This window comes from Cryptosporidium sp. chipmunk genotype I, assembly GCF_004936735.1.
Source record: "Cryptosporidium sp. chipmunk genotype I strain 37763 chromosome Unknown contig_51, whole genome shotgun sequence".
In the NCBI taxonomy this organism is placed as follows: domain Eukaryota; phylum Apicomplexa; class Conoidasida; order Eucoccidiorida; family Cryptosporidiidae; genus Cryptosporidium; species Cryptosporidium sp. chipmunk genotype I.
This window is the reverse complement of record NW_027125594.1, coordinates 82,601-105,941: the sequence shown is the minus strand read 5'-3', so window position 1 is coordinate 105,941 and position 23,341 is coordinate 82,601. Positions and strand designations below refer to the sequence as shown.

Here is a 23,341-nt window from a genome sequence, read left to right as displayed (position 1 = left end):
TTAGTATTAATAATTTTAAAAAATGTGCATTTGGATTAGGCGCCAACTGCCTCTTTTTCATCTGCATTTATTCTTTAATTAATTTCCCTATACCGGTCGAAGAATGAAATCGACTAAAATTAATTGTATTACGTGTACAGATTGCATGTGGAAAAAATTATAATAATTATTAATATTAAAATAAAAATATAAAATATGAGTTGATAATAATTTAGGAAGACAGAGTATGTGAGCATTTATAATTTTTGAGAATAAAGAATTTGGGTCTTAATTGTAGGAAACAGGGGGTTATCTTTGAAATTGATTTAGGATTTAGAGAATTTAATCTGCATCAAAAGTACATGTTTGTAAAATTATATCAGTATAATTAGCACTCGAATACGAGTAAATTTAATTATTCATTTTAATATTGCATACATGGATAAATAACTAAAGGGAATGCTAATAAATATACCAGTTCAAATAATATAAATTTGAATTTTTGTTAGACCAAGAGGATTTGTAAATATAAAGAAGGATTTATTTAAGAAAAGAAGAAATATATGCAGTTTGAAAAAAGAAAACATTAATAAATTATATTACTCATAATATTTAAAAAGTAACAGTTACAAATATTAATGTTTGTGTAATAGGATATTATGAAAATTACAAGTTTAGTTGCTATATTAATCATTAATGGGTTATTACTAACAACTAGAGTTAATAGCTGTGGGATTTATGACTTAGATGTTAATGATAAAAACAGCAGCTGCAAACATTCTTATTTTGAAATTTCAGAAGAGATTCCTCTAAATAGTCTTGAACCATTAAAATTTAACGAATTGATTTTCGGTAGTATTGAGCTGATTATTAGCAAGATCAAATTGGGATTTGAGAAAGAATATGAAAGATATCTTTCTGAAAGTCAGAAATCTGTTTCCTTTGTAAATAATATGTCGGTTGATGAAAGGATTACTAATTACATTAAAAATTCTGACTTTCTAACTGGAGAAGAAATTAAAAAAGGAATATTACAAATATTAAAGAATTATCAAAAGAATGATAAAGGAAATCACTTTGATTCTACAAACAGAATTATCCACTCTGAAGTACTTGAAAATAATAAAATTCCACTAAGCCAAGGATTTGTTAACTTAGTTGTATTTCCCGATGAATATATTTAAATTCTTCATATATATTTTTAAAAAAACAAAGGTCTAATTACTCATATTATGAATCTAAAACTATTTTTATCTAATTAATTACATTTAATCATTTAAAAATTTGTCATTAGTATTCTTGAATAAAATAATATATAAAAAAAAAAGGAATTACTACTATTATTATGACTAATAATTAAGACTTTACTATTTCTTTCACTATTGTAATTCTTTATTATTAAGGAATTCTAGATTGCTAATTTAGAAGAGGCCTCCTGTTATATTCCAAATATCTCTTAATCTCTTCGTAACTTATTAATCCATCATGATCAACATCTGCAATAAACAAAAGTTCATCAGCCTCTTCCGATGTCAATGGGGAAATTCCTTTTGTTGTTAATAATTGCTTCAATTCTAAAGTAGTAATATATCCACTATTATTCCTGTCTAAGAGTCTGAAACCTAATTGAATTTCATCATCGCGGCTTAATCTCAGAATCTTCATTCTTGCCAAGCGTCTAAATTCATCAAAATCCAATGTTCCGTCTCCGTTAATATCAAAATCCTCCTTAAGTTTCTCAAGCTCACTATCAATATGCTCACCAGTAATTTCTGCAGCTGAAGCCTCGTGCCTTGAAAATGTGACAGTGCCATTATCAAAAGCCCTTCTTAATGCAATAATTAAATCATTAAGCCTAATTCTACCATCTCCATATGTATTTAATGTATCAAATAATCCCTTCAATGCTGCCTCATGCTCCAAAGTCAATTCAGTCATACCAAATGGAATTCTTCTTGTATTAGTCCCCATATTTTTTTCTTTTGTATCTCCCACAATTGGACAACATTGTTCCTCTCCATATATTGCAGAAAGCTTCACATTTACACTCCCACTTCTTATATCTGATGATTCTGCCATCTCTTTTTCGAATCTTAAGATCACTCAAATAATTATCTCCTTTTTGTTTATTTATATTTAAAAAATTGTTCTTGACCCTTATTGTGAGTTTTTTATACTCTCCATGCTTTTTTTTTAGACATAAACATAAATTAACTAAATTACGTGTGCATTATTGCTTGGGCGCCAGTTCTATACATTCTTCTACATATTGCCGCCAACTAATCTATTTTGCAAATAGTTATAATGTAGCAAAATTGCATGCAAGTTTTCGAATAGTAGTGTTGAGAAAGTAATGTATATAGTGAATTATAATAAAGGCAATTGTCTCAAACTAAATAATTACAATGAAATGTTTTGTATAATTTGTTAGTCGTTTCGTTCGACAACAAAATTTCTTTGCTAATAATAATTATTTTTCTTGTTTTAATAGTATAAAAACTCTATAAAGGTTTAATTTTAAATTTCTCTCCAGTATTTCAAAAAAGGATTGAACTTGGTTGTATTTGTGAGTGAATAATGCTGCATTGTTTGTTATACGGTTTGCCTCTAAAATATTCCAAGCTTTTTTTACTTTTGTAAGTATTATAAAGTTTAGCTTGGTTATTTGTACAATATTTTCACGAATATTATCAATATTTTTCATATGAACATTATCCCTTTTTAATAAAATTTTAAATTTTGTTTGATTTTTATTGTCAGTTTCTTTAGTTATTTTATTATGTTTAAATTGATTCTTGGTTTCGTTTGATTTATAATAATTTTTTTTTGTATTAATTTGGATATTTTCGTTTGAAGTTAACTCAGGTGATAAGTTGGAATGAAAAAAATTATTATTATTATTGCTGTGGGTTGTAATGGAATCTTTTGAAACAATTGAATTGATTGATTTTCTATTTTCTTTGTAGTTTTTATTTTTTAACAGAACAATTTTAAGTAATTCTCTCCAAAATAGAAAAATTCTTCTTTTTATAATTAATTTATAATTTAATTCCATAAATTCATAATCTCCATGATTATTCAAAGAATTAACTTTTAATAATTTCCAATATTCTGACATTCTTTTTATTATTAATCTTTTCAAGCTATTTGATCCTTGCTCAATTTTAAATAAAATAATTCTTCTTTTAATCAATAATAAATCTTTTTTAAATGTGAAATCATTATTAGATATGGATGAACGACTTGTATTTCTTGGTGATATAATTTCTTTATCTATATCATTATATGAATTTATGATGCTATTAATCTTAATCTTATATAAACTATTATAAAGATTTCTTTTTTCAATTTGTCTGAATATTAAAATCATATTATTTATGGATGATTGAATAGTGATCTTTTTTAACTTTTTATTCATCTTTTCAAATAATTCTTGAGCTATTGTTTTTTCAATGTATTGATTTCCATTATAAAGATTTTTGGCATTATTTTTATTTGATCTCCAATTTTTCATTGTATTATTAACATATAGATTCCATTTCTGTGTATCCAAAGTTGATGTACATTTTATTTTGATTATTTCAATTTTTCTATTTTTAAAATTAAAGCATGAAAATCCTCTTACTTGTGAAATACCAGCCTTTTCTGAATTCTCTTGATTATTATTGATTGTTAAACAGTAGACACAAGGGTCCATTTTTGAAATTTCACATTTCGAAATAGATGCTATTGATATACTTCTTTTAATTTTATATGGATATTTTAATTCATGACATAAAAAAATATTTGATTGTAATAAACAATATTCCTTATTCCAATATGAGCCAAATAGTGGATGTTTTTTTTTTCTCAATACAACTCCATAATAACCTGTTATTACAGGAAAATTATTAATTATATTTCTTGTACTAATTTCATTTTGAAAATGATCTGTTTCAATTTTTTTTTCATCTGTCAACTTTAATTCTTCATTTTCATCAAAATTCTCATATGAATTTAAACTTGTGCTGACGGAACTACTAATCATTATTATGCAATTTTTAATTCAATTCATCTCCTGATTTTTATTTATTTTTACTTTTTCATATGTTTGTATTTATTATATTATTAACATTTTAAACAAATAAATAATAATGATAACAAAGTAAATTCATATTTTGTTTATCTGCATTACATGCTTTATATTCATTTAATTGTGGGGGAATTTATTTTTTTGCAATTTGTAATGATTTCTATTAACCGCACTTTTTTCCCCTATTTATGACTATATTACATTATTTATTACATATACCGAGATATATCCACATTCAACATTTGTTTGCCGTCCACATTAAAATGCATGCTTGCAAGTACATGCACTTTTCAGCGCGTACATTTTTTTAAAATGTTAACCACCTCTAATAATGATGATTAATCAACAATTTATATTGGCAAATAATGCATTTAATGTTATTCTTTGAAATGCTGTTTTCAATAACAGTTTTAAACTTGTAGCTCTTTTCGTAAATATACACATGTTTTAAATAACATTCATAATGATAATTATGTTTACAATGATTGAGTATTACTTTGCTTGAAAGCTTCTTGTTCTTCAAAAAGAATAGCTTAGAGTTGCATAATAAACATATATCTGTATTATAATTTAAAGATGAAGCTCTTGGCAAACTAATTATATATTCTTGAATATTTCTATTAGTCTCTTGATTGCAAAAATCAAAATTAATACATGCCAGCTCAATTTGAAATTTAAGATATTTTTCCTGTATTTTCATATCGTTATTAAGATATTCGTGCCTAGATTTTTCCTTATAAGAATCTATACATTCGATAATCAATCTCTTTACTTCAGAAATCAAATATTTGCCATTAAAAGGAATATTATGAAAGTTACAGCAATCACATGAATAGCTTGAACCCACAAAAAGATCGTTTCTAAGAATATTAAAGAGTTGCTGACTTCTTGGAAAAGTAAATTTAGACAAAAAATCTATAATATGGCCTTCTGATAATTCATTTGGACTGTATATAAAATATTCATACCAAAATATAAAGCTATTCAACTGATTTGGCTCTACGATATTATTTTTTAAAGTCATATTAATGAGCTGTTTCCATAAATTCTCATTATCTGAATTAAGATATAAGATCAAAGATAATGCACTGAAAATTAATCCATTATCTACTAACAATTGTAATGCATCTGTTTTATTATTTAATAAAAACATTGCGATTGACTTAACTTCAATAATATATTTTTCTTCTGAATGTAAATCATATTTAATACCATCTAAAATACTTGATGTGTCGATTTCTGCCAAATACTGTAAATTCTCAGTATTGAATAATCCAAAATTAATTATAGTAAAATTCAGAAGTTCATGCACTGAGAACTTCAAATAAATCTCAATTATATTATTTAGGTGGCAATTAAAAAAATCAATAACTTCTTCAAAGCATATCTTTATTTTGTAATTATCTGAGATATTAATAACTTTACTATTACTGTAATTCATTTGATAAAATAATAATTGCTTTAAAAATACAAAGCAATCCTTGTTTTTATCTTTAATTTTATGATATAAGAAATTATATTCACCAATTATATTATTGTAAAGTAATATTCCAATAATTATGAAGTTATCAGTATTTAATATGCATGATGCATTTTCAATAATGAATTTCCTCATTTTGCTTGAAGAATTCACAGAATACTTATTAAAATAATTAATAATAGAATCTTGAATCATTTCATTTTCTGGAATCATTTCAAGTAAGTGAAGACAATTAACGATAGTCTGTTCTTGAGTTACCTTCACCCAAGATAAAACCTCAAAATAGCTCAAATAATAATAGACAATGTCTTTATCATCTTTTGGATTAGTCAGTTGGTGTCTGTTTGAAGCATTATGATCACATTGTGCATTTCCAAAAGCTTTAAGATCCAGATCAGTATTATTTTCCATAAAAAACAAAAGTCCAGAGTAAACTTTATTATTCCAATCTAGTTCCATAATTATTTTCTGAATCGGAAGATGATGAATTACATGGTAGAATAAAATAATATCTTTTTTATATAACATAGAAATAAAGTTTGAGTACCAATGTAAATCTTTAACTTCTTTAAACATCTCTAAAAAGCTATCTGAATCTTTGAGATAAATAATAAATTGACGAAATTTACCAAAATGACTGAATAAATCAATATATAAATCAAGCTCTTGTTGTGAGTCTCTTAATACTTTTTTTTTTGAAAGCACCTTATCTACAAATTCGATTGAATTTGCATTTTTTTGAATGTAATTAATAATTAGGCATGTTTCCATTTCTTTTGAAATATCACAATTAATCAAAAAAAAAGAATGGTCAATAATAGATTTCTTCATACATGTAATAAAAATCTCATCCATCCCAATTGATTCCATTTTTAAAAATGATTTATTTCTATTTTTGTGTATTAGTAATTGATTTCTTCCAAGCTTTAGAAATCTTGGTACGCTTTGAAGGTGTTCCATATTAACGTAGTCAGATTCATTCAAATATTTATATCTTCTAAATTCTTTCAATAGTCGTTTTTTACAATGTATAATATCATGTTTAACAATTCTAAAGAAAGAGTCAAATATAAATATATTAATTTGATCTTTAGAATTACTCAAAATAGCCATTATACATGTATAAACTGAATTTAAAAGTTGGATTTCAATATTTGAAGCATCAATAGCTGAGTATACCTCTTCCATCATATATATTAATCTAAAATTAAAAACATATTCTTCTTTCTCATTCTTTATTATCTTAAACAAAAAAACTTTGTTTTTAACCAAAATATATATATTTCCTTCACAGTAATGTAAAAGTATTCTATTCATACTCACTCTCTCATCTATTGTAATGTAATTCTTCAAATTAATATTCAAAAGTAATTTTTCTACACTATAATCATATAAATATAGCTTATGACCAATATTCCACAAAACCGTTTGATTTTTTGAGTTCCATATTGCATTGATTTTACAATTTTTGATAATTTTTTCATTTGTTAGAATTATTTTGGTTTCGTAGTTAAATCCATTTTGTAAAGAAAAAATCATACACTTTCCACTTTTTAGTACAAGCAAAGTTTTGTAATTAACTTCATTAATGAAGAAACTAATAATATCAAATTCTCCAAAAATCTTGATGGCTTCAATTTTCTCTTGAAAAAAATTTATCTTATAAACCAAATATTCATCCTTATTACTGAGTGCATGCAATATTTGTCTGTTTTCATCTAAAGTTATAAGTCTAAATATTTTGTCCTTATTTCTGAAGTTAATTTGAGTTTTTCCAATTCTGGTAAATTCTTGATTTTTTTTGAAAATGATTATTTCATTATCTAGTGTAGTAATTGTAATTAAGGTTTTACTTAAACTTATTGCAGTTACGTCATAATCTAATAACAAGTCAAATAGCTCGCCAGAAAACTCGTAGCTAAATAGCTCTGGTAGTTCAGAATTCTTCCATTCATGGACATTACCTGGGTTGCCACCTTCTACTTTAATTTCATACAACATTTCATTATTGGATTTAAAAATAATAAATTTTTTCCCTTATGAGTACTTTAATAATGATATTAATAAATTTCCACGTAATTAATTTTTATCTCCAATTGCACGAGTTCTTTATGCATGCAATCATGCATTCTAAATGTGGACATAATTATTAATAGTCAATTAAAAAAAAAAGAAAAGAGATTAGGTATTAAGTTTTTTCTTGAAGCATTATAAAAACAACTTAGATAAGTATTAATATTTTAGTTACTATTATTTATTTTTAGTTCATTTTTTTCTCGCTTATATTACATTTATTTTATATTACATGCACCAAGTATTATTACTAAAGAATTAGGCGCCATGTCTGGCGAGGGGGAACTGTACAAGGCAAAATATAAAATTAGTGTCGAATATATTAGCGAAGAATAAAAAGTAGATAATTTTTCTATACTAAAATAATGTCAAAATTAAGCGAGGGTTAGTTTTCAAAAGGAAAAAAATTACAAGTAAAAGAACCAAAAAAGTAAACATTTTGAATTTTAAAGTATCATTTATTGTTATATTGCTGATTTCAGCCACATATAATTATTTATATACATTGATCAAAAGCTTGTATATATTAAATTAACTGTTTATTAGTACAACTACTCTAAATATATTTATATATGCAAATAATTTATTACTTTAAATTCGAGATATTAAGATGAATTCATTGGAAAATCAGAGAAAAAGTAATTTAGAGGACGAGAGAAGAAAATTAAACCTACAGCTTTTAAAGCGTCATGATGAGAATATTAACGAGATTATTGCATATTCTAGCTTTGTAAGTGTATATTTAATGGATGCAAGCACTCAAAAGTGGGTTAGAGGGGAAGTTGAAGGGTTCTTACACATTGTTAAGAGAGATATTGAACCAATATATCAGCTAATTGTTTTGAACCAGAAAAACCCTGATAATCTTATTCTCGGAATTACAAGCGAATGGGAATTGAGTGGAGAAACAAACTATTTATTTTATAAGTCTCGAAACAAGAATAATAATTCTACAGTTTCTTGCTTGTGGTTTTACGAGGTGGAGGAGAGAAAATCAATTGAAGCCTCATTGAAGCAGATTATCTCAAAGCTAATGGTCAAAAGGCTGAATAGTGATATTGATAATAACAGCTCTTCATCTCATGGATTTCAGTCAGATCCTACTTCTATTTATAATAATAATGCTGGAAAAACCATACTGGAATTTCTCAATAAGAAATCTAATCAAAAGAATCAAGAAGGTGAAGTTAACATAGAGCAAATGATTAGAAATTCTGTAAATAATAATAAAGTTATACAAGCCAATAGAAATCTTATTGATGATGATCATATTAAAAATAACGTAGAAAAAAATAATGACTTTAATAATGTTAATAGTCCTGGTAGAAAAAATACTAATAGTGTGGAGAGGAGTAGCTCAGAGAAGACGGTAATAAATGATTCACTTCAGAAGCTTTTGCATTTTCAAGATATTTTAGGAAAAGGTAGTAAAGCTGAATGTAATTATAACCAAAAAAATGAAAATATTACTCCAGAGGCAATTACAGATATTATTATGGATGTATTATCTTCGAGGCAGGTTTATAATATGATAAATGAGCGCATTGAAATTTTACTAAGAAAATAATTAATTTAATTATAACTTGATATAATTTCCAATATAATATCAATTAAGATATATTTTTTTTTAGAAAGATTTAATTTAAAGCTATTTGTAATTTGATGTATAGCTTCATTAATATTTAGTAAACCAATTATTTTTGAATTCAATATTGTATTGGAATCTAACTCTTGTTCATGTACTGAATAATTATTGATTCCTTGAATGTCAATTTCAGTCTCGCAGAGTAATTTTCTTAGATTTTTATTTTCTTGGTTTTGGATCATGTTTTGAGAAAGATTTATAATGGATTTATTTATCAATAAATTGGTTTGCTCTTGTTTTACTTGAAATGTTCTTGTGACCATTAATACTGAAGCAGTCCAATTTAAAACAAGTAATACAAACTTGAACTCATTTTCAGGCATTGAATAATATTCTGAAACTAAAAAATTAAAAGTAACCTGAAGTTTTTCCATGATTTCAAACACAACTTCTGTCATTTTAATTTGAAGAACATTTTTAATATTATCTATGGATTTAACCAAGTTTTCCGTTTCTTTGAAATAAAAGGGAGTCCAATACAGTTTCACTATTTCACATATATAATTCATCAGCTTTTCGAAATAAAATTTCTCTACAAACTTTTCAGAATTAAAAAAGCTAGCATTCAAATTATTTTTATCTTTTCTTAATACTTCATTGATAATACTTGAAAAAGATGGTAAAGTAGTATCCAATGAATCTGAAAAAGGATCCCAAACCAAGAGATCTGTATATACAAAGCATAAAAGTATTTTGTATAGATTTTCAACTTGGAATATATTATAAAAGATCTTCTCATTTAATTTGATTATTTTTTTAATAATATCATTCAAAACCTCGATCTTTAATAAATCCTCTCCAGAGTCATATTTCAATTTATCAATTAATGATAATCTGGAATTTTGGTAATTATATTTAATTTGTTCATAGTCTAAAAAATTACTGCTGTTTAAATTCTCCAATTTATTTGAATAATACTCTTTAAATATTTTTCTCAATTCCTCCTCAAAAACTCTAGTAATTAAGGTATTATTAGCTTCGTGAAAGTTGGAAACTCTGTATAATTCGTCATAAAGTTCTGATAGTAGTTGCTCGATTTCAGAAATTTCAGAAATTTCATCTTCTAATTTCCTTTTCTCAATAATATTTATTTCTCTCAACTCTGTTATACTGTATATTTCATCTTCAATCCTAGAAATCCTTAATTTTACATGCTCCAAACCATTATCGAATTTATTCATCAAATTCTTTATATTTATTTTTTTTTTTAAGTCATTTCAAATTTCCCGCATCTGGAAAAAATTAGTACCGGCATTACATGTCAAAATAGGAAAATAATTATTACGTCATTGAATCAAGTGCCGGTATTAAATGTACAGGTAATAAATTATTAAATGAAAAAGAAATTTGTTTATATGGTAAAATAATAGAGGAAGGCTAAAATATGCTCAAAAGAGGAAGATCAGATGAGTCATTAAATCAAAGAAGTAAATTGAGTACATACCAGGCTCAAATAATTAAAAATATTGGATTAATTGAGCTTTTAAAAAAGATTCTAGGTAGGTTGCCTGAAATAAAAAGAGAATTCGGAATATCTGAAACTTAATTAAATGAAAATATGATTATTTTGTTTTATTTTTTTTTTCTTCGAAAATAGTAACTTATAATAAACTTATTACTAACAAGTGCATTACAAGAATATCATCAATATTGTGTGGGGTTTCTGATGAATGCATTTTTAGGCTTGGAAAGTGCTCTGGAGTGCATGGAATTACCAAAATTAGTGACTTTAGGGATATAATTGTCGCATTAAAAGACAAAGTTGTAATAACAAAGATTTCAGAAACACCAGTATCGGTTTCAAACACTAAGTTTGATTTGAATGAAATTCTTGCCAATACAAGAGACTATACAATAGAGTTCAAAGTTGAGGCTGAATCTATATGGAATAAAAGTCAAGCAAAAGAATTCGATACAAAATCGCCTAATAATTTGATTCCAACTAACAAACTTTGTAAAAAATCAATTGATTCTTTGCTGGAATTCTTTGAGAAGCAGATATTAATGAGTGTTAGTGGAAAAAATGAGCAAATTGAAGGCAATTTCACAGATAAAGTTGAAATTGAGATAAAGGAGAATAGCTTGGAGGAAATTAGAATAAGAAGAATAAAACAGTTAATTTCAATTGTTAATGAAAAAAATCAAACAGTAGATTCTGATAAAGTCATCGAAACTATTTCAAAAAGCACCATTCTAAAGGGAGGAATTGTAAGCCAGAAGATTGAAAAGGGGAGAGAAACAAGTTATTGCCAGGAAAATGATCAGGTATATTCAATTCTGGATCCAAAAGTAATTGAAATGCTAAGTATTTATATTAATAAAAATTCATCTGACAAATTTAGATTTTATAATCATCAGAGTGACGCAATTAAAGCTATTTTGAGAGATAAAAAGAATGTGATAATTACAACGAGTACATCTAGTGGAAAGTCTATGTGCTATATACTTCCATGCATCCAGTTTGCCATTCAAAATCCAACAAATTTGGCTTTATTAATATTTCCAACAAAAGCATTATCTGAAGATCAGTTTATGAAGATTACACAAATTCTAAGCTGTTTCCAACCTGAACCTCCAAGTATTTTACCAAAGATTAATAAACTTGATGGGGATACAAATATGAATCAAAGAAGAGAAATACTATTAAAAAGTAATATAATTTTAACAAACATTGACTTTATTCACTGGAATATAGAACTTCTGTCTTGTATGATTTATAATAGACTAAAACTCCTTGTTATTGATGAAGCTCATATTTATACAGGACACTTTGGAATTAATACAAGCTTTATAATCAAAAGACTTCACAGAGGTATTCTATACTACAAACAAAAAAGTAATTATATAAATTCAGAGACATATATTCAGTATATTGTATGTACTGCAACAATAAATAACCCTTTAGAACATTTTAGAAACTTGATTGGCTCTGAATTTAAAGATTTTAACGATATTTTACTTATTAATAATGATTCGAGTTCAAAGGGTGAATCATCAATATTAATTTGGGACTGTAATAAGTATATTATTAATGATGGCACAAAATATTATAATCAAATTAAGAAAAATAAAAGTTACAAAGAGTGTATTAATATGTTAATCGAGTTTTATTATTTAAATCGCAAATTAATTTTATTTTGTCCTTCCAGAAAATTGGTTGAAAATATTAAGAGAGATCTTTTAATGGTTTTGAAGAAGATAAATCTTCATAATAATCATCAGTTTAACTTTGATTACGATATTCAAATTTATAGAGGGGGTATTTCTCAAATTGAAAGAAGAAAATTAGAATCACTAATATTTAATGGTAAGGTAAAAATTGTTATTAGTACGATTGCATTGGAACTAGGAATTGATGTGAAATGTTTTGATAATGTAATAGTTTTTGGATACCCTGGGTCAATTAATAGGTTAACTCAACAATTTGGTAGATGTGGAAGAGATCATAAAACAAAAAGTATTAAAATACTTTTACTAAATGAAAATAATGAAATTGATAATTATATAAGTAATCACGGCGAAGAGCTATTATCTAAACAATTTGACTCATGCGTCATTAATCTAAAGAATCCATATTTATTAATTCTTCACCTTATATGTTTAACAGTTGAATCTTATAAATTTATTAATGTTAAAAGGGACTCAAAGATTTTGGATTTAAATTCGGACACATTAATTGATATCGTCAAATTCTTGTATTATAGAAATCTACTAGTTACTTACGATAATTCAAAAGTACAAGATTTTAGTACATGTGACTTGTATTATAATTGGAATCGGATAAAAAATCAAGTAGAGACAGGAATCGAACCTGCATGCATGACATCATTGCTTTCATTATACTTTGAAAATAATGACCAACTAAAATTAAATGATCCAAAAGATATTTACAAACAGATAGATGTTAGAGATAGCGATATAACCATATCACTTTATGATGTGAGGGATAACAGAGTGATTATTGATACATTACCAATTCATACCTCAATTCGTTTGGTATATCCAGAATCAATATATTCAATAAATGGGGTATTATTTAAGACTTTATCTGTGGACATAGCATCCAGAAGAGGTAGGCTATTTATTGATAATATTTATTTTAATAATAATTTAATGAAAAATTAAACAAAATTAATTATAGGAATAGTGCAGGAGATTAAGAAAGGTGATCATAGACTTAAACAAAAGACTGTTTCTTCAGGAGAGGTTTCAGTATTAATGCAGGGAAATGGTGAAAGGTATACACTAAATGATAACTTAGAAAGTGATATTATTAGTATGAATATATTTATAGCAGGAGCAAGAGTTACTTTAGATATATATAGTTATTCAATATTTGAGATAATTAATAATGAGTGGATTTTTATGGAGGAGAAATATATTCAAAGTCCTCTAGTGTATTCTTTCAACACAATGGGAATGCAGATCAAACTAGAATTAAGAGAAAAATTTGAAGTTGAAATAATTAATATAGCTATACATGGAATTATACATAATGTAATTAACTCACTTCCGAAGTATATATCTTGTAATATTAATGATATTTCTTGTGAGTGCCCTGACAGTAAGTTTAATAACCATAATTTTTTTTCGAGAGAATAAATTAACTCATATTAATATCATGTTATTTTCCAGTTAAAATTCAGAATCAAAAGGATAAACAAACAAATTCCATCACTCTTTTGCTTTATGAAAATAAAAAAGGAGGAAATGGATATTTCAATGAATTAATGAAATCAAAATGTACTTCAAACGGAAAGGAAGTTCGAATAATTCAAGATATTATTTTTAATATGAGGGATAACTTAAATAGCTGTAACTGTAAAAATGGGTGCCTAAGTTGTGGTTTCCTTCTATACTCATGTATTAAAAATAACAAATATATAAATAAACAAATTACATTAAATATATTAGAAAATATTAAGAAAATTAGAGGTAGTGCACTTTAAATATATATATATATATATATATATATATAACTAAACTATTTATTATCCACATAAAAAAATGACGTGTCAAAAAAAAATATTTACATGTAGAAATAAATATGCAGACTCGTAGTGATAAAGACTTGTATATTATTTAAATTATAGTTAATATTTATTGGGAATATTATTGACATTAGAATATTCAGTGACTTGGTTATTGTTGATAAGGTAGTTAATTCTAAGTTTCATAAGTATTTGGCTATTGTGATCTCCATTTTTGGTAATTTTAATTTCTTGTTTTGCTGGATAATTGAAATTATTAGAAGGAAGATGGCTGCTGGATGCTGTTTCAAGGTGAATATTAAGGTATTTCGGAACCGCAATTTCTAGTTTAAAATTTGATATATCGATTCCAGAAATATTAAAATACTTCGCAGTAAAGTTGGTTTCTTTTTGGTTGAATTTGTTTTTAGATATATCAAAGGTAATTCTAATATCCTTGTTTTCATAAATCTTAATAGTCTCGACAGAATTAAAATTATCATTTGGAGCTGAAGAGGAGTGTGAAGATGACAAGTTAAGCTTATTAAAGTCAATAAGGTCCTCAAATGGAGAACTCTTAATGGTTTCCGCATGTTTATCATCATTAAAGTTGAGTAAGTAGTTATTACTACCAGAATGATTAGTAGTAGCAGTTAAAGCAGTAGCGTTTGCAGAAGCAGGTGCCATGAAATCATTTGTATTGGAGGTATTAGGATTCGTTTTTGTATTATTAGTTGTTAAATTATCAAATAAGTCAAGAATGTTTCCATTAGCTGATTCAGCTCTTGAAGTGTTAATATTATTAGTATTTGTATTAGCTGTTACTTCATTAATATTGGAATCAAGGTCTAAAAGATCTGTTACAAGGTTGTTATTGTTGGGATTTTTATCTATATTTTCATTCTTAATATTCTTTGGAGAGTTATAAGCATTGAAATTATTGTAGCTATTTGATCTAGTTTCATTAGAGTGAAGATTTGAAAGATCGAATACTGGGATAGGATTGAGAATTTGATTTCTGTTGGAATCCCAATTAGAGTTCAAAATTTGTATATACTCTAAAGCTCTCTGTTGAGTTTCCACTAAAGGGGACGATGCCTGGCTCTGAATAAGTTTTAGTATCCTATTTTTCTGGGTCTTAAGTCGTACACTAGCTTTGGCCAAAGCTATTAATGCAAAGTTGATTGTAGTCTCTATAGAGTTAATGGATATATAGGCTCCAACTCCTTTTGTTGGGTGAGAATAATCAATATATAAATTATTGACTCCTGATGATGATAAAGAGTAGTTACTACTAGACATTTCCCTTGTATTGCTAATTAAAATATTCTCAATTAAACTAATAACAGATTCTTCAGAGATATCAATTTCTGAAGAATCTATAGATTTTTGGTCTTCAAAAGAGCTAATTCCACTGTTATTAGTAAATAAATATTGAGAATATTCACCAATTGCCCATAAAGTAACTTGAATTAGTAAAATTTGGTCATTTCTTGATAATAACGATAAATACAACTTTTTGACAGTATATGAATGAATACTTGAATCACTTAAAGAAGAAAGGTACGAAATAAAGTAATCTCTCTCCTCTTCTTTAATGATGTTTCCAGCTAAGCAAAATAGTTTGATATAAGTGTCAATATACCATTGTGGGCTTAAATGTTTGCATTTCCTTATCGCCATACACATTCCTGTTGCTAACTCTATAGAAAAATCCATCTCTCCATTTTCTGTTGAAATCAATAATGCATTAAGTAAATCCTTAACAAAAATCTTTATATTTCTTTCATTTATTACGGAAAATAAAACCTTTAATGCTCTAAGTTTAATTGACGAGTCAGAATCCTTTAAGCAGTCCAAAATTAACGCATGGTGTGGCGCCAAACCTGCATGCGCAGTTTCATTATTAAGACCATTTTCATTATTTCCACTTAAATTCTCATTAATATTTGAAGTTATTGAACAAGTATTTGAGTTATTTGGGAATTCTTTCATATGTTCTAGCAGTCCAAGAGCAACGAAGCGGATATTCAAGTCAGTATTTTGTAGGAATTTTGTTACTGTATTAACGGCCAGCATATATAATCCATCCTCGTTAATATATGGTAGTAATTTAATAATTGTTCTAACAGATTCATATAAAATAGAGTTTCCGCCATTTCTTGAATTATCAGTATTGGTCAATAGTTGAGCTAATGCAGCACAAATATTTTCTTTAATATCATCTGCAATAACAGTTCTGAGATCACCAATTGTAATTAGTATGTGTACTTGTAGAAACTGATCAGTAACTCCTCCATTATCGTATTCCATGGAGTTAAGATAACCTGCCATACTGATCGTGTTTAATATTTTTACTAATAAAGGTACAAAAGGTCCTAAAGCTTCAATATTCTCAGGATGATATTGTATTATTGAATTAATCATATGACAAGTACCTAAAAGAACTCCATGATGTTTATCTTCAAGTAAAGAAGGAATACAGTTAATGAATGATTCAATTTCTGCATCTTCAAGAACTCGAATTATATGTACTGAGGCAAGCAACGCTCTCTTTTTAATGAATGGATTGCCAACAAGTAAAAGTTCACTAACTTCTCTGAAAACCGCTCTACACATTTCTTTAGGAGCTGTATTAGCTATAGCAGAAAGAGCAAGTCCATTAATATATTGATTTGAGTGATTCAGATCGTTCTTAATACTATTGGTTGCAAGTAATAAAATTTCAGAGTCCTCATCTAATAATTGACAAATTGCTAGATATCCAATTCTTTTTTCACAAAATTTGTTGCTGGCAATTAGTTTTAAGCACTCAACTTGTCCAAATTGGCTTGGGTATCCAAGCATATGAATAAATAATAATTTTGCAATATTTCTTTGTCTATATTGATTTTCATCTTCTTTAAAGAGTGCTCTGATATGTGCACATTCTTTTGAAATTATAGACCTTTCTTCAGCTGCCGTTTTGCAGCTTCTAACTTGTCTAATTAGTTCACGTAGCTTTATTGACATTTTCTTCTTTTTGATATTTTAAAATTTCTCTAAAAAAAAAGTTTTCAGAATTTTTAAATCCTACTCTAAAATAACGTCAATTATTTGGATTCAAATTGAACCTAGCAAGTAATTAATCTTGTGACGTTATAAAAGTGGATAATATTCATAAAATTAAATAGAGGAATTATTTTAAAATAATTATAATTACTAATTAATTTTTTCTTTCGAATCTTCCCTCCATTTTTATCTTGAATTATTTTTTTCCTCACACTTGAAATTAATTAAAAAATAATAATAAATACGGTACCGGGCGCGCAATTATGATCTTGAGACGTTTTTCTCCAAAGAGTTGCATAGGTGATGGGGGTAGGGCAACAGTTGTGGGTTTTATTTGAGAATTAAATTAAAAATATACAAAAACTTTTGAATAATAAAGTTAATCTTTATTTGTTGATTCGGTAGCCGTGAATAGCTTACTATCTAACAATATACTCATCTAAAGATAAAATTTAGAGGAATCTAATATATCTATACTGTTTTTTGAATTAAAATGCTAAGCAAAGATGGATTAATTACGAGAAAAACTCTGTTTTGTTTTTTTCAGAAGTGATAATTTTTTTTTTTAAGATGAAGTGTTCATTAGTTTTAACTAAGTAGACTGTCTAGTAGCATTTATTCAAATTGCTAACAGAGAGATATCTTGAAAGTTATCGAGTGGATTATAGAGAAAGTTTCGAGGATGGTGGGGAAAGAAAATGTTTGTAAATAATTTATCGTTTACTCGTCAATGCTCCAGTATTGTCTGTCTTTTCTTCTTGGTTTCTATGTAATACAATTGGTTACATTAACATTTAATTTTAAATTCATATTTGGAATATATATATCTGTTAACTTACTCTTCTTTTTTGTTTTTTAGATGAATCTCTTTCATTTAGTAAATTATTTACATATATAATGTAGGTAATTAGTAAACAAAAGCATAAAACCAAGAAAACTGAAATTGTATAGACTGAAAGTTCGATAATAGTAATAAATGTTTAGAAGAAAATCAGATTTAAAAAATATATTTTCCTCGAATATTAGGTGCAAATTTTAGAAGATTCTCTTAGTACATACCTGGATCAATCATTCTATTTAAAAGTTAATTATTCACAAAATTCAATTAATAATCGCTTTATAACAATTTTTTAAAAATAAAATTTCCTATTTTTAATTTTAAATGGTTTATTACTTTTCTAACTTTAAAAAAACATAATTATTTTATTTTGTATTCATATATAAATTACTTAATATTTACTACTTGGAGTATAATAAATAAATTTGGGCGGGAAGCCTTCAATTTTTTATTCACTAATTAAATTACATGTAAATATTAACAAACAATTATTGCATTAATTAATTTTTCAAAAAATGTGGGGGGTAATTAATAACAAAAGCTTCATTTAATATGAAAGTAGCAAATAAATAAGAAAGTTAAGTTAGAGAAACTATTCATATTGTTTGTTTAAAAAAAATGAGATTTTTGATTGAAATATTAAAAAATTTGTCATTAATGAAATTCTTTGAGGAAATAAATAAGAAATGGCGGTAAAAATTGTGTAATTTAGTTTTTATGTTTATTTAAAAAGATAAATATAATTATAGTTAAGAAAGTAAGATAAAAATAAATCAATAGATTTATTAGGATCTGAATGAAAATATTGCAAGTTTTATTTGAGAACTATTGACTAAATATATCAAAAAATTCACAAAAGGAGTACTTAAACTTGAAGGACTAGTAATTTAAATTGTATTATTAAATTGAAAAAATAATTTAACAAGTTATTTTTCAGATTTGAGGTCTTATTAATTAAATAAAAGAGAAAGAAAGGTAGAAACATTGGCAGTTTTTGAATACTTATTATGATTAGTTGATATTTAAATATAAATAGAGTCAGAATCATAAAGTATAATAGCTTATTATTAATCTTGTCAGCATTAAAAGATGGGAATTGTCGAAAGTGTTGAAGATTTAACCCAAGAAATGGAGTTAGAAATGAAAGATTTTGATGGTAAGTTTTTGAATGAATAATTTATAATGATTAAGAATTAACATTTAATTAATTATTAAGAAACTATGCAAGATAATGTTTTTCCTTGGTTTCACATTGTTCAATGGTCCAGCGAAGAACTACCTACAAATACAGTTTTGAAATGGAACTATAAAAGTATTAAAGAAAAAGTTCAAAGTTTAACATTGAATAAGCAAGTCTTTTTAACAAATTGCCCAATATCTAGAATACAGGGATTTTCTTTAGATGAAGATAATCCAGATTGTATTATTCCTTTTGCAGAATGGGCAGCAGCATTACTTTCACAAATGGATGACTTAAATAATATTAGATATGAATTAGTACCAAGAAGAATGTCCGAGAGCATATTCTGGCAAAGTTACTTTAATGCAATAAGAAATATTATTATCAAAGATGTGAGTTTTTTTAATTATACCAAATTGTTATTGTAATTTGAATAATTAATTAATTGAATTAGGTTATAATATCAATAGAGAACCAGAATGCTTTAGTTTCAAATGCTACAGTTCCAGCTAAAAAATATAAGGAAATTAATGAGAATGAAATTTCAGAAGAAAACGTTCCAGATTTTTATAAAAGCGATATAATTTATTCAAATAATACTTTAAATGCTATTGAAGATACCAATATTGGCGAATTAAAATTCAAAATTGAATCAGACGAGCATCGGATCGATACTTATTCAAAAGATTTAAATGCAAGTACCGGGATTTTTAATGAAATTGAACAGGGTAAAAGCGATGAACAAGATTTGGAAAAGGAGCATCGACACCAAAGCCAAGAACAAGATCAACATGAATTAGAAACGGATACCGAGACTACAAGAAAAAAGGAACTAGAAAGAAAGATTGATAATGAATTATATATCCAAGATAATTATATTTACGGTGATAAAGATGTAAAGCTCTACGACAATAATGACAATAACAGTCAACTAGATAGAGAGATTAATGATATTTACACAAATCAAATGGATAATAATCCCGACCATCAGTTAAACAGCTCCGATTGTGAACAAGAAACTAATGACTTCAACAATTTTAGTAACATTGATGATCATGATAGTACGCTTTTCTCGGAGGAAATACCAATTAATCAAGAATAGGGTTTTATTAATATTATGTATTACTATTTTCTACCACATGTGCTGTAACTTTATCTCAGTATTTTACCACTGAATTAATTATCGAAAGCCTTTTCCTAATAGTTTTCTATAGTGAAATCATAACCGGATCCTGATTATTCTCCACGTTCATTGAAGAGTCTCCGGCTATTACGCTATCATTATTTCCAGTGCTTTGGCCAGAAAAGTATGAATCTAGTTGTGAATCTAATCGTGCCTTGCAGACATCCGCTCCCATGTATGAGTCTAGTGCTGCATCCTGTTATTTAAAAGAAATATCAATTTATAATATATAAATTCGGGGGGAGGAGAGGATTTTGTAAAGTTAATGTAATTTAAGAAAAATTTTATTCTGAAATCCCACATTTGGCGCCAATTAGCATCAACCCATTTTAAAAAAAAATGCATGTGGGAATTCACAGAACTTTTTAAGCAAAAAATAACTTACCAATGATGCTGTGCTTGTGCTGTTTTTATTCTTCTGGAGACGTCCAGTTCCTCTGAACCCGCCAGTGGCACCTCCTCTTCCTCTAGATGACGTTCTAGAGCCGCTGTTTCTACCTCTAAATCTCCTTCCTCTACCTCCATTACCGCCGCCTCCTCTTCTAATTGCACCTGTACTCCCGGAAGAATTAAGACGCCCAATGCCTCCCTTTCTGTTTCTTGCATTCTGAGAAAGTGAAAAACCTCTGTTAGTGGAGCTCCTAGAAGATGCTAATTTCCTTCGGTTAAGATTGTCAAAACTGGTATTGACTCTCCTACCACCTTGACCTCTAATTACCCTAGATTTTGAGCTTCCATTTGATGAATTAAAAGCACTCCTTGAGTTTGATAAATTTGTGTTACCAAGTCTAACAATACGCCTTGTGGAGTTTGAATTATTGCGTGATTGACCTATAATTTTCAAAAAAAAAAAAAGTCAGTTAAGAACATCAATAATACTTGTATAATACACATTTCACGTTTTAGTTTCTCCTTTTCTCAAATTGCAAAAAATATTCATCTTATGGCTCCATTAAACTACATTAATAATATTTATTTGTGAAGTTTTTCTATGGATATAAACAAGAAATACGATTGAAATGGCTTAAATAACTTTCAACATTAATCCCAACTTAAAAATAAAATTTAAATAAACCCATAATCCATAACATAATTTTTTTCAGACTCAAAAATGCAAATATTAAGATACATAAGCAATTTTTAAAAAATTGTGCCAAAAAAACCACATAAAATATGCATACAAATTCCGGTATACAAAATATATAAATGACGCAATATGTAAAATTTGTAGCCCGTCAACGCATGAGTAACTGAATAAAGTGCCATTTCTTTTTCGACTCAAACGAATTAAATACAAAAAATATGTCCGAACCAAAATCATCCATTTCAATTTTAATGATATTTCTTTTTCTAAAGACAAAGAGAAAGGAATATGCAGGAATTGAAAAGAAAGATGAGTCTCGGTTAACAGTTGTGGATGATCAAATAGAAATATAAAAGATCTCCGGTAGGACGCACAAAACTAGAGTTTATAAATGTGAGGATAATAAATCATCTTAATTATTGTATCAATTATCCTCATCCACTCTATTGTTTGAAAAAATGTACCCCATAAGTTATACGGCGAGTCACTCATTTCAATAACAATTTCCTGCAAATCCAGAACTTCTCATTCAACCATCCAAGTTACAACTATTCCAGAATACTTTACACTTTATTAATGATATCTTCCATATTGAGCTAGCGTGAGAAAGAGACCAAAATAATAGAGGGTAAAATATTTGAAATATTTCATTTCACTGGTCAAAATAAAAAAAAAAAACAAAATGAAAAGAAAGAGGATGAAAATAAAAGCCACCAAAAGTCAATCGCATTCTCTTCTGTTGAAAGATCTCCATTAAATTTGTTTAAAATTAAATTAAAAAATGTAGCAAGCCAATTAACTGCAATTGCAAGAATTTCTTAAAAAGAAGGAAACAAACGTAAGATGAGTATGTTAAATTTCAACGAACCTCTTCCTTTAGATTTAGTTGAGTAAGATTTGGCCATTGTTTAAGATAACTATATTCAATCTATCCGCTTCAATATAAATTCTCAGAGTATTTAAAAAATTTAATCTCGACTTTCACGTGTGCTTTATACAAATATTTTTAAAAAATCAATCGATTACAAGAATAAAGGAAAAAATGACGAAAATTTGGTTCAAGCTATTCTCTTCTTTATATATCAACGAGTAATTTGCAAATTATTTTATTCCAAAAAAATATCCCAAATTTAATTATTTTCAAGGTCAAACAAATCCCACAAACTTGTTCCTAAAAACTCCTTTAAAATTAATTAATAATTTGCCAGTGTTCAAATCTGCAACAAAATTCAATATACTCTGCCAAATACTTTAAAAATATTATCAAAAAGAAAAGTAAATTATTCAGTCCAATAGTAATAAACTAGCTCTATTTTCAGTTCAGTCAATAAGAAACCTAATATAATAGTCTCTCTTTTTTTAATATAATATATATATTTACATATATATAGTAGATTATATATAGTATAACACTCGTTAAAAAAAAAAGAAAAAAAAAAGAAAATACTTAACTTTCTTTTCTAGAAGTACACCTCATTTATAATTGTTATTCCCACTAATTACTGGATATATCTGTCTTCGCTCTTAAGTCAAATGCAAAGCCCGCCTGACTTTTAGGCGCCATCAGCTGATAATAAACAATTTAAAATAAAGTATAAATCATATATTAAAATGAATCTTGTGGGGCGGAGATTTGATGTTTATATTAATTGAAACGCTTTAATTAGATTAAATGACTGCACTATTCAAGTACAAGAGTAACTAAAATGAATCAAAACAATTATTAGGATAGCGATATTGGACAAAATGTAAGGTCAATCTTAAAACAAAATACTTGATTAATACT

General features: G+C 26.7%; 10 protein-coding genes across 10 annotated transcripts; 4 read left to right on the top strand and 6 right to left on the bottom strand.

The window, feature by feature from the left end:
* Positions 1 to 638: 638 nt before the first annotated feature.
* Positions 639 to 1,163, top strand: ELE39_003369 (uncharacterized protein; the record flags this gene model as incomplete). The annotated part of the gene is made up of 1 exon (XM_067346355.1): positions 639 to 1,163. One exon carries the CDS (start codon positions 639 to 641, stop codon positions 1,161 to 1,163), a length of 525 nt encoding a protein of 174 aa, XP_067201385.1.
* Positions 1,164 to 1,395: 232 nt separating this feature from the next.
* ELE39_003367 (EF hand family) lies at positions 1,396 to 2,058 on the bottom strand (the record flags this gene model as incomplete). The annotated part of the gene is made up of 1 exon (XM_067346353.1): positions 1,396 to 2,058. The coding sequence occupies one exon, from the start codon at positions 2,056 to 2,058 to the stop codon at positions 1,396 to 1,398; it is 663 nt and encodes a 220-aa protein (XP_067201383.1).
* Positions 2,059 to 2,449: 391 nt separating this feature from the next.
* ELE39_003366 (PH domain-containing) lies at positions 2,450 to 4,006 on the bottom strand (the record flags this gene model as incomplete). Its single annotated transcript, XM_067346352.1, has 1 exon — positions 2,450 to 4,006. The coding sequence occupies one exon, from the start codon at positions 4,004 to 4,006 to the stop codon at positions 2,450 to 2,452; it is 1,557 nt and encodes a 518-aa protein (XP_067201382.1).
* Positions 4,007 to 4,376: 370 nt separating this feature from the next.
* On the bottom strand, positions 4,377 to 7,532 carry ELE39_003365 (protein with RING finger domain at C-terminus; the record flags this gene model as incomplete). The annotated part of the gene is made up of 1 exon (XM_067346351.1): positions 4,377 to 7,532. One exon carries the CDS (start codon positions 7,530 to 7,532, stop codon positions 4,377 to 4,379), a length of 3,156 nt encoding a protein of 1,051 aa, XP_067201381.1.
* Positions 7,533 to 8,214: 682 nt separating this feature from the next.
* ELE39_003364 (Dcp1-like decapping family) lies at positions 8,215 to 9,171 on the top strand (the record flags this gene model as incomplete). The annotated part of the gene is made up of 1 exon (XM_067346350.1): positions 8,215 to 9,171. One exon carries the CDS (start codon positions 8,215 to 8,217, stop codon positions 9,169 to 9,171), a length of 957 nt encoding a protein of 318 aa, XP_067201380.1.
* Positions 9,172 to 9,176: 5 nt separating this feature from the next.
* Positions 9,177 to 10,430, bottom strand: ELE39_003363 (uncharacterized protein; the record flags this gene model as incomplete). Its single annotated transcript, XM_067346349.1, has 1 exon — positions 9,177 to 10,430. One exon carries the CDS (start codon positions 10,428 to 10,430, stop codon positions 9,177 to 9,179), a length of 1,254 nt encoding a protein of 417 aa, XP_067201379.1.
* Positions 10,431 to 10,633: 203 nt separating this feature from the next.
* Positions 10,634 to 13,909, top strand: ELE39_003362 (Lhr1 Ski2 family RNA SFII helicase; the record flags this gene model as incomplete). The annotated part of the gene is made up of 4 exons (XM_067346348.1): positions 10,634 to 10,748; positions 10,847 to 13,321; positions 13,391 to 13,813; positions 13,896 to 13,909. The coding sequence occupies 4 exons, from the start codon at positions 10,634 to 10,636 to the stop codon at positions 13,907 to 13,909; spliced, it is 3,027 nt and encodes a 1,008-aa protein (XP_067201378.1).
* A 433-nt stretch (positions 13,910 to 14,342) lies between these two features.
* On the bottom strand, positions 14,343 to 17,231 carry ELE39_003361 (adapter complex 1 gamma subunit; the record flags this gene model as incomplete). The annotated part of the gene is made up of 1 exon (XM_067346347.1): positions 14,343 to 17,231. The coding sequence occupies one exon, from the start codon at positions 17,229 to 17,231 to the stop codon at positions 14,343 to 14,345; it is 2,889 nt and encodes a 962-aa protein (XP_067201377.1).
* A 1,966-nt stretch (positions 17,232 to 19,197) lies between these two features.
* ELE39_003360 (BSD domain-containing) lies at positions 19,198 to 20,390 on the top strand (the record flags this gene model as incomplete). Its single annotated transcript, XM_067346346.1, has 3 exons — positions 19,198 to 19,264; positions 19,325 to 19,680; positions 19,743 to 20,390. 3 exons carry the CDS (start codon positions 19,198 to 19,200, stop codon positions 20,388 to 20,390), a joined length of 1,071 nt encoding a protein of 356 aa, XP_067201376.1.
* Positions 20,391 to 20,790: 400 nt separating this feature from the next.
* Positions 20,791 to 21,365, bottom strand: ELE39_003359 (uncharacterized protein; the record flags this gene model as incomplete). Its single annotated transcript, XM_067346345.1, has 2 exons — positions 20,791 to 21,302; positions 21,362 to 21,365. The coding sequence occupies 2 exons, from the start codon at positions 21,363 to 21,365 to the stop codon at positions 20,791 to 20,793; spliced, it is 516 nt and encodes a 171-aa protein (XP_067201375.1).
* Positions 21,366 to 23,341: the final 1,976 nt, after the last annotated feature.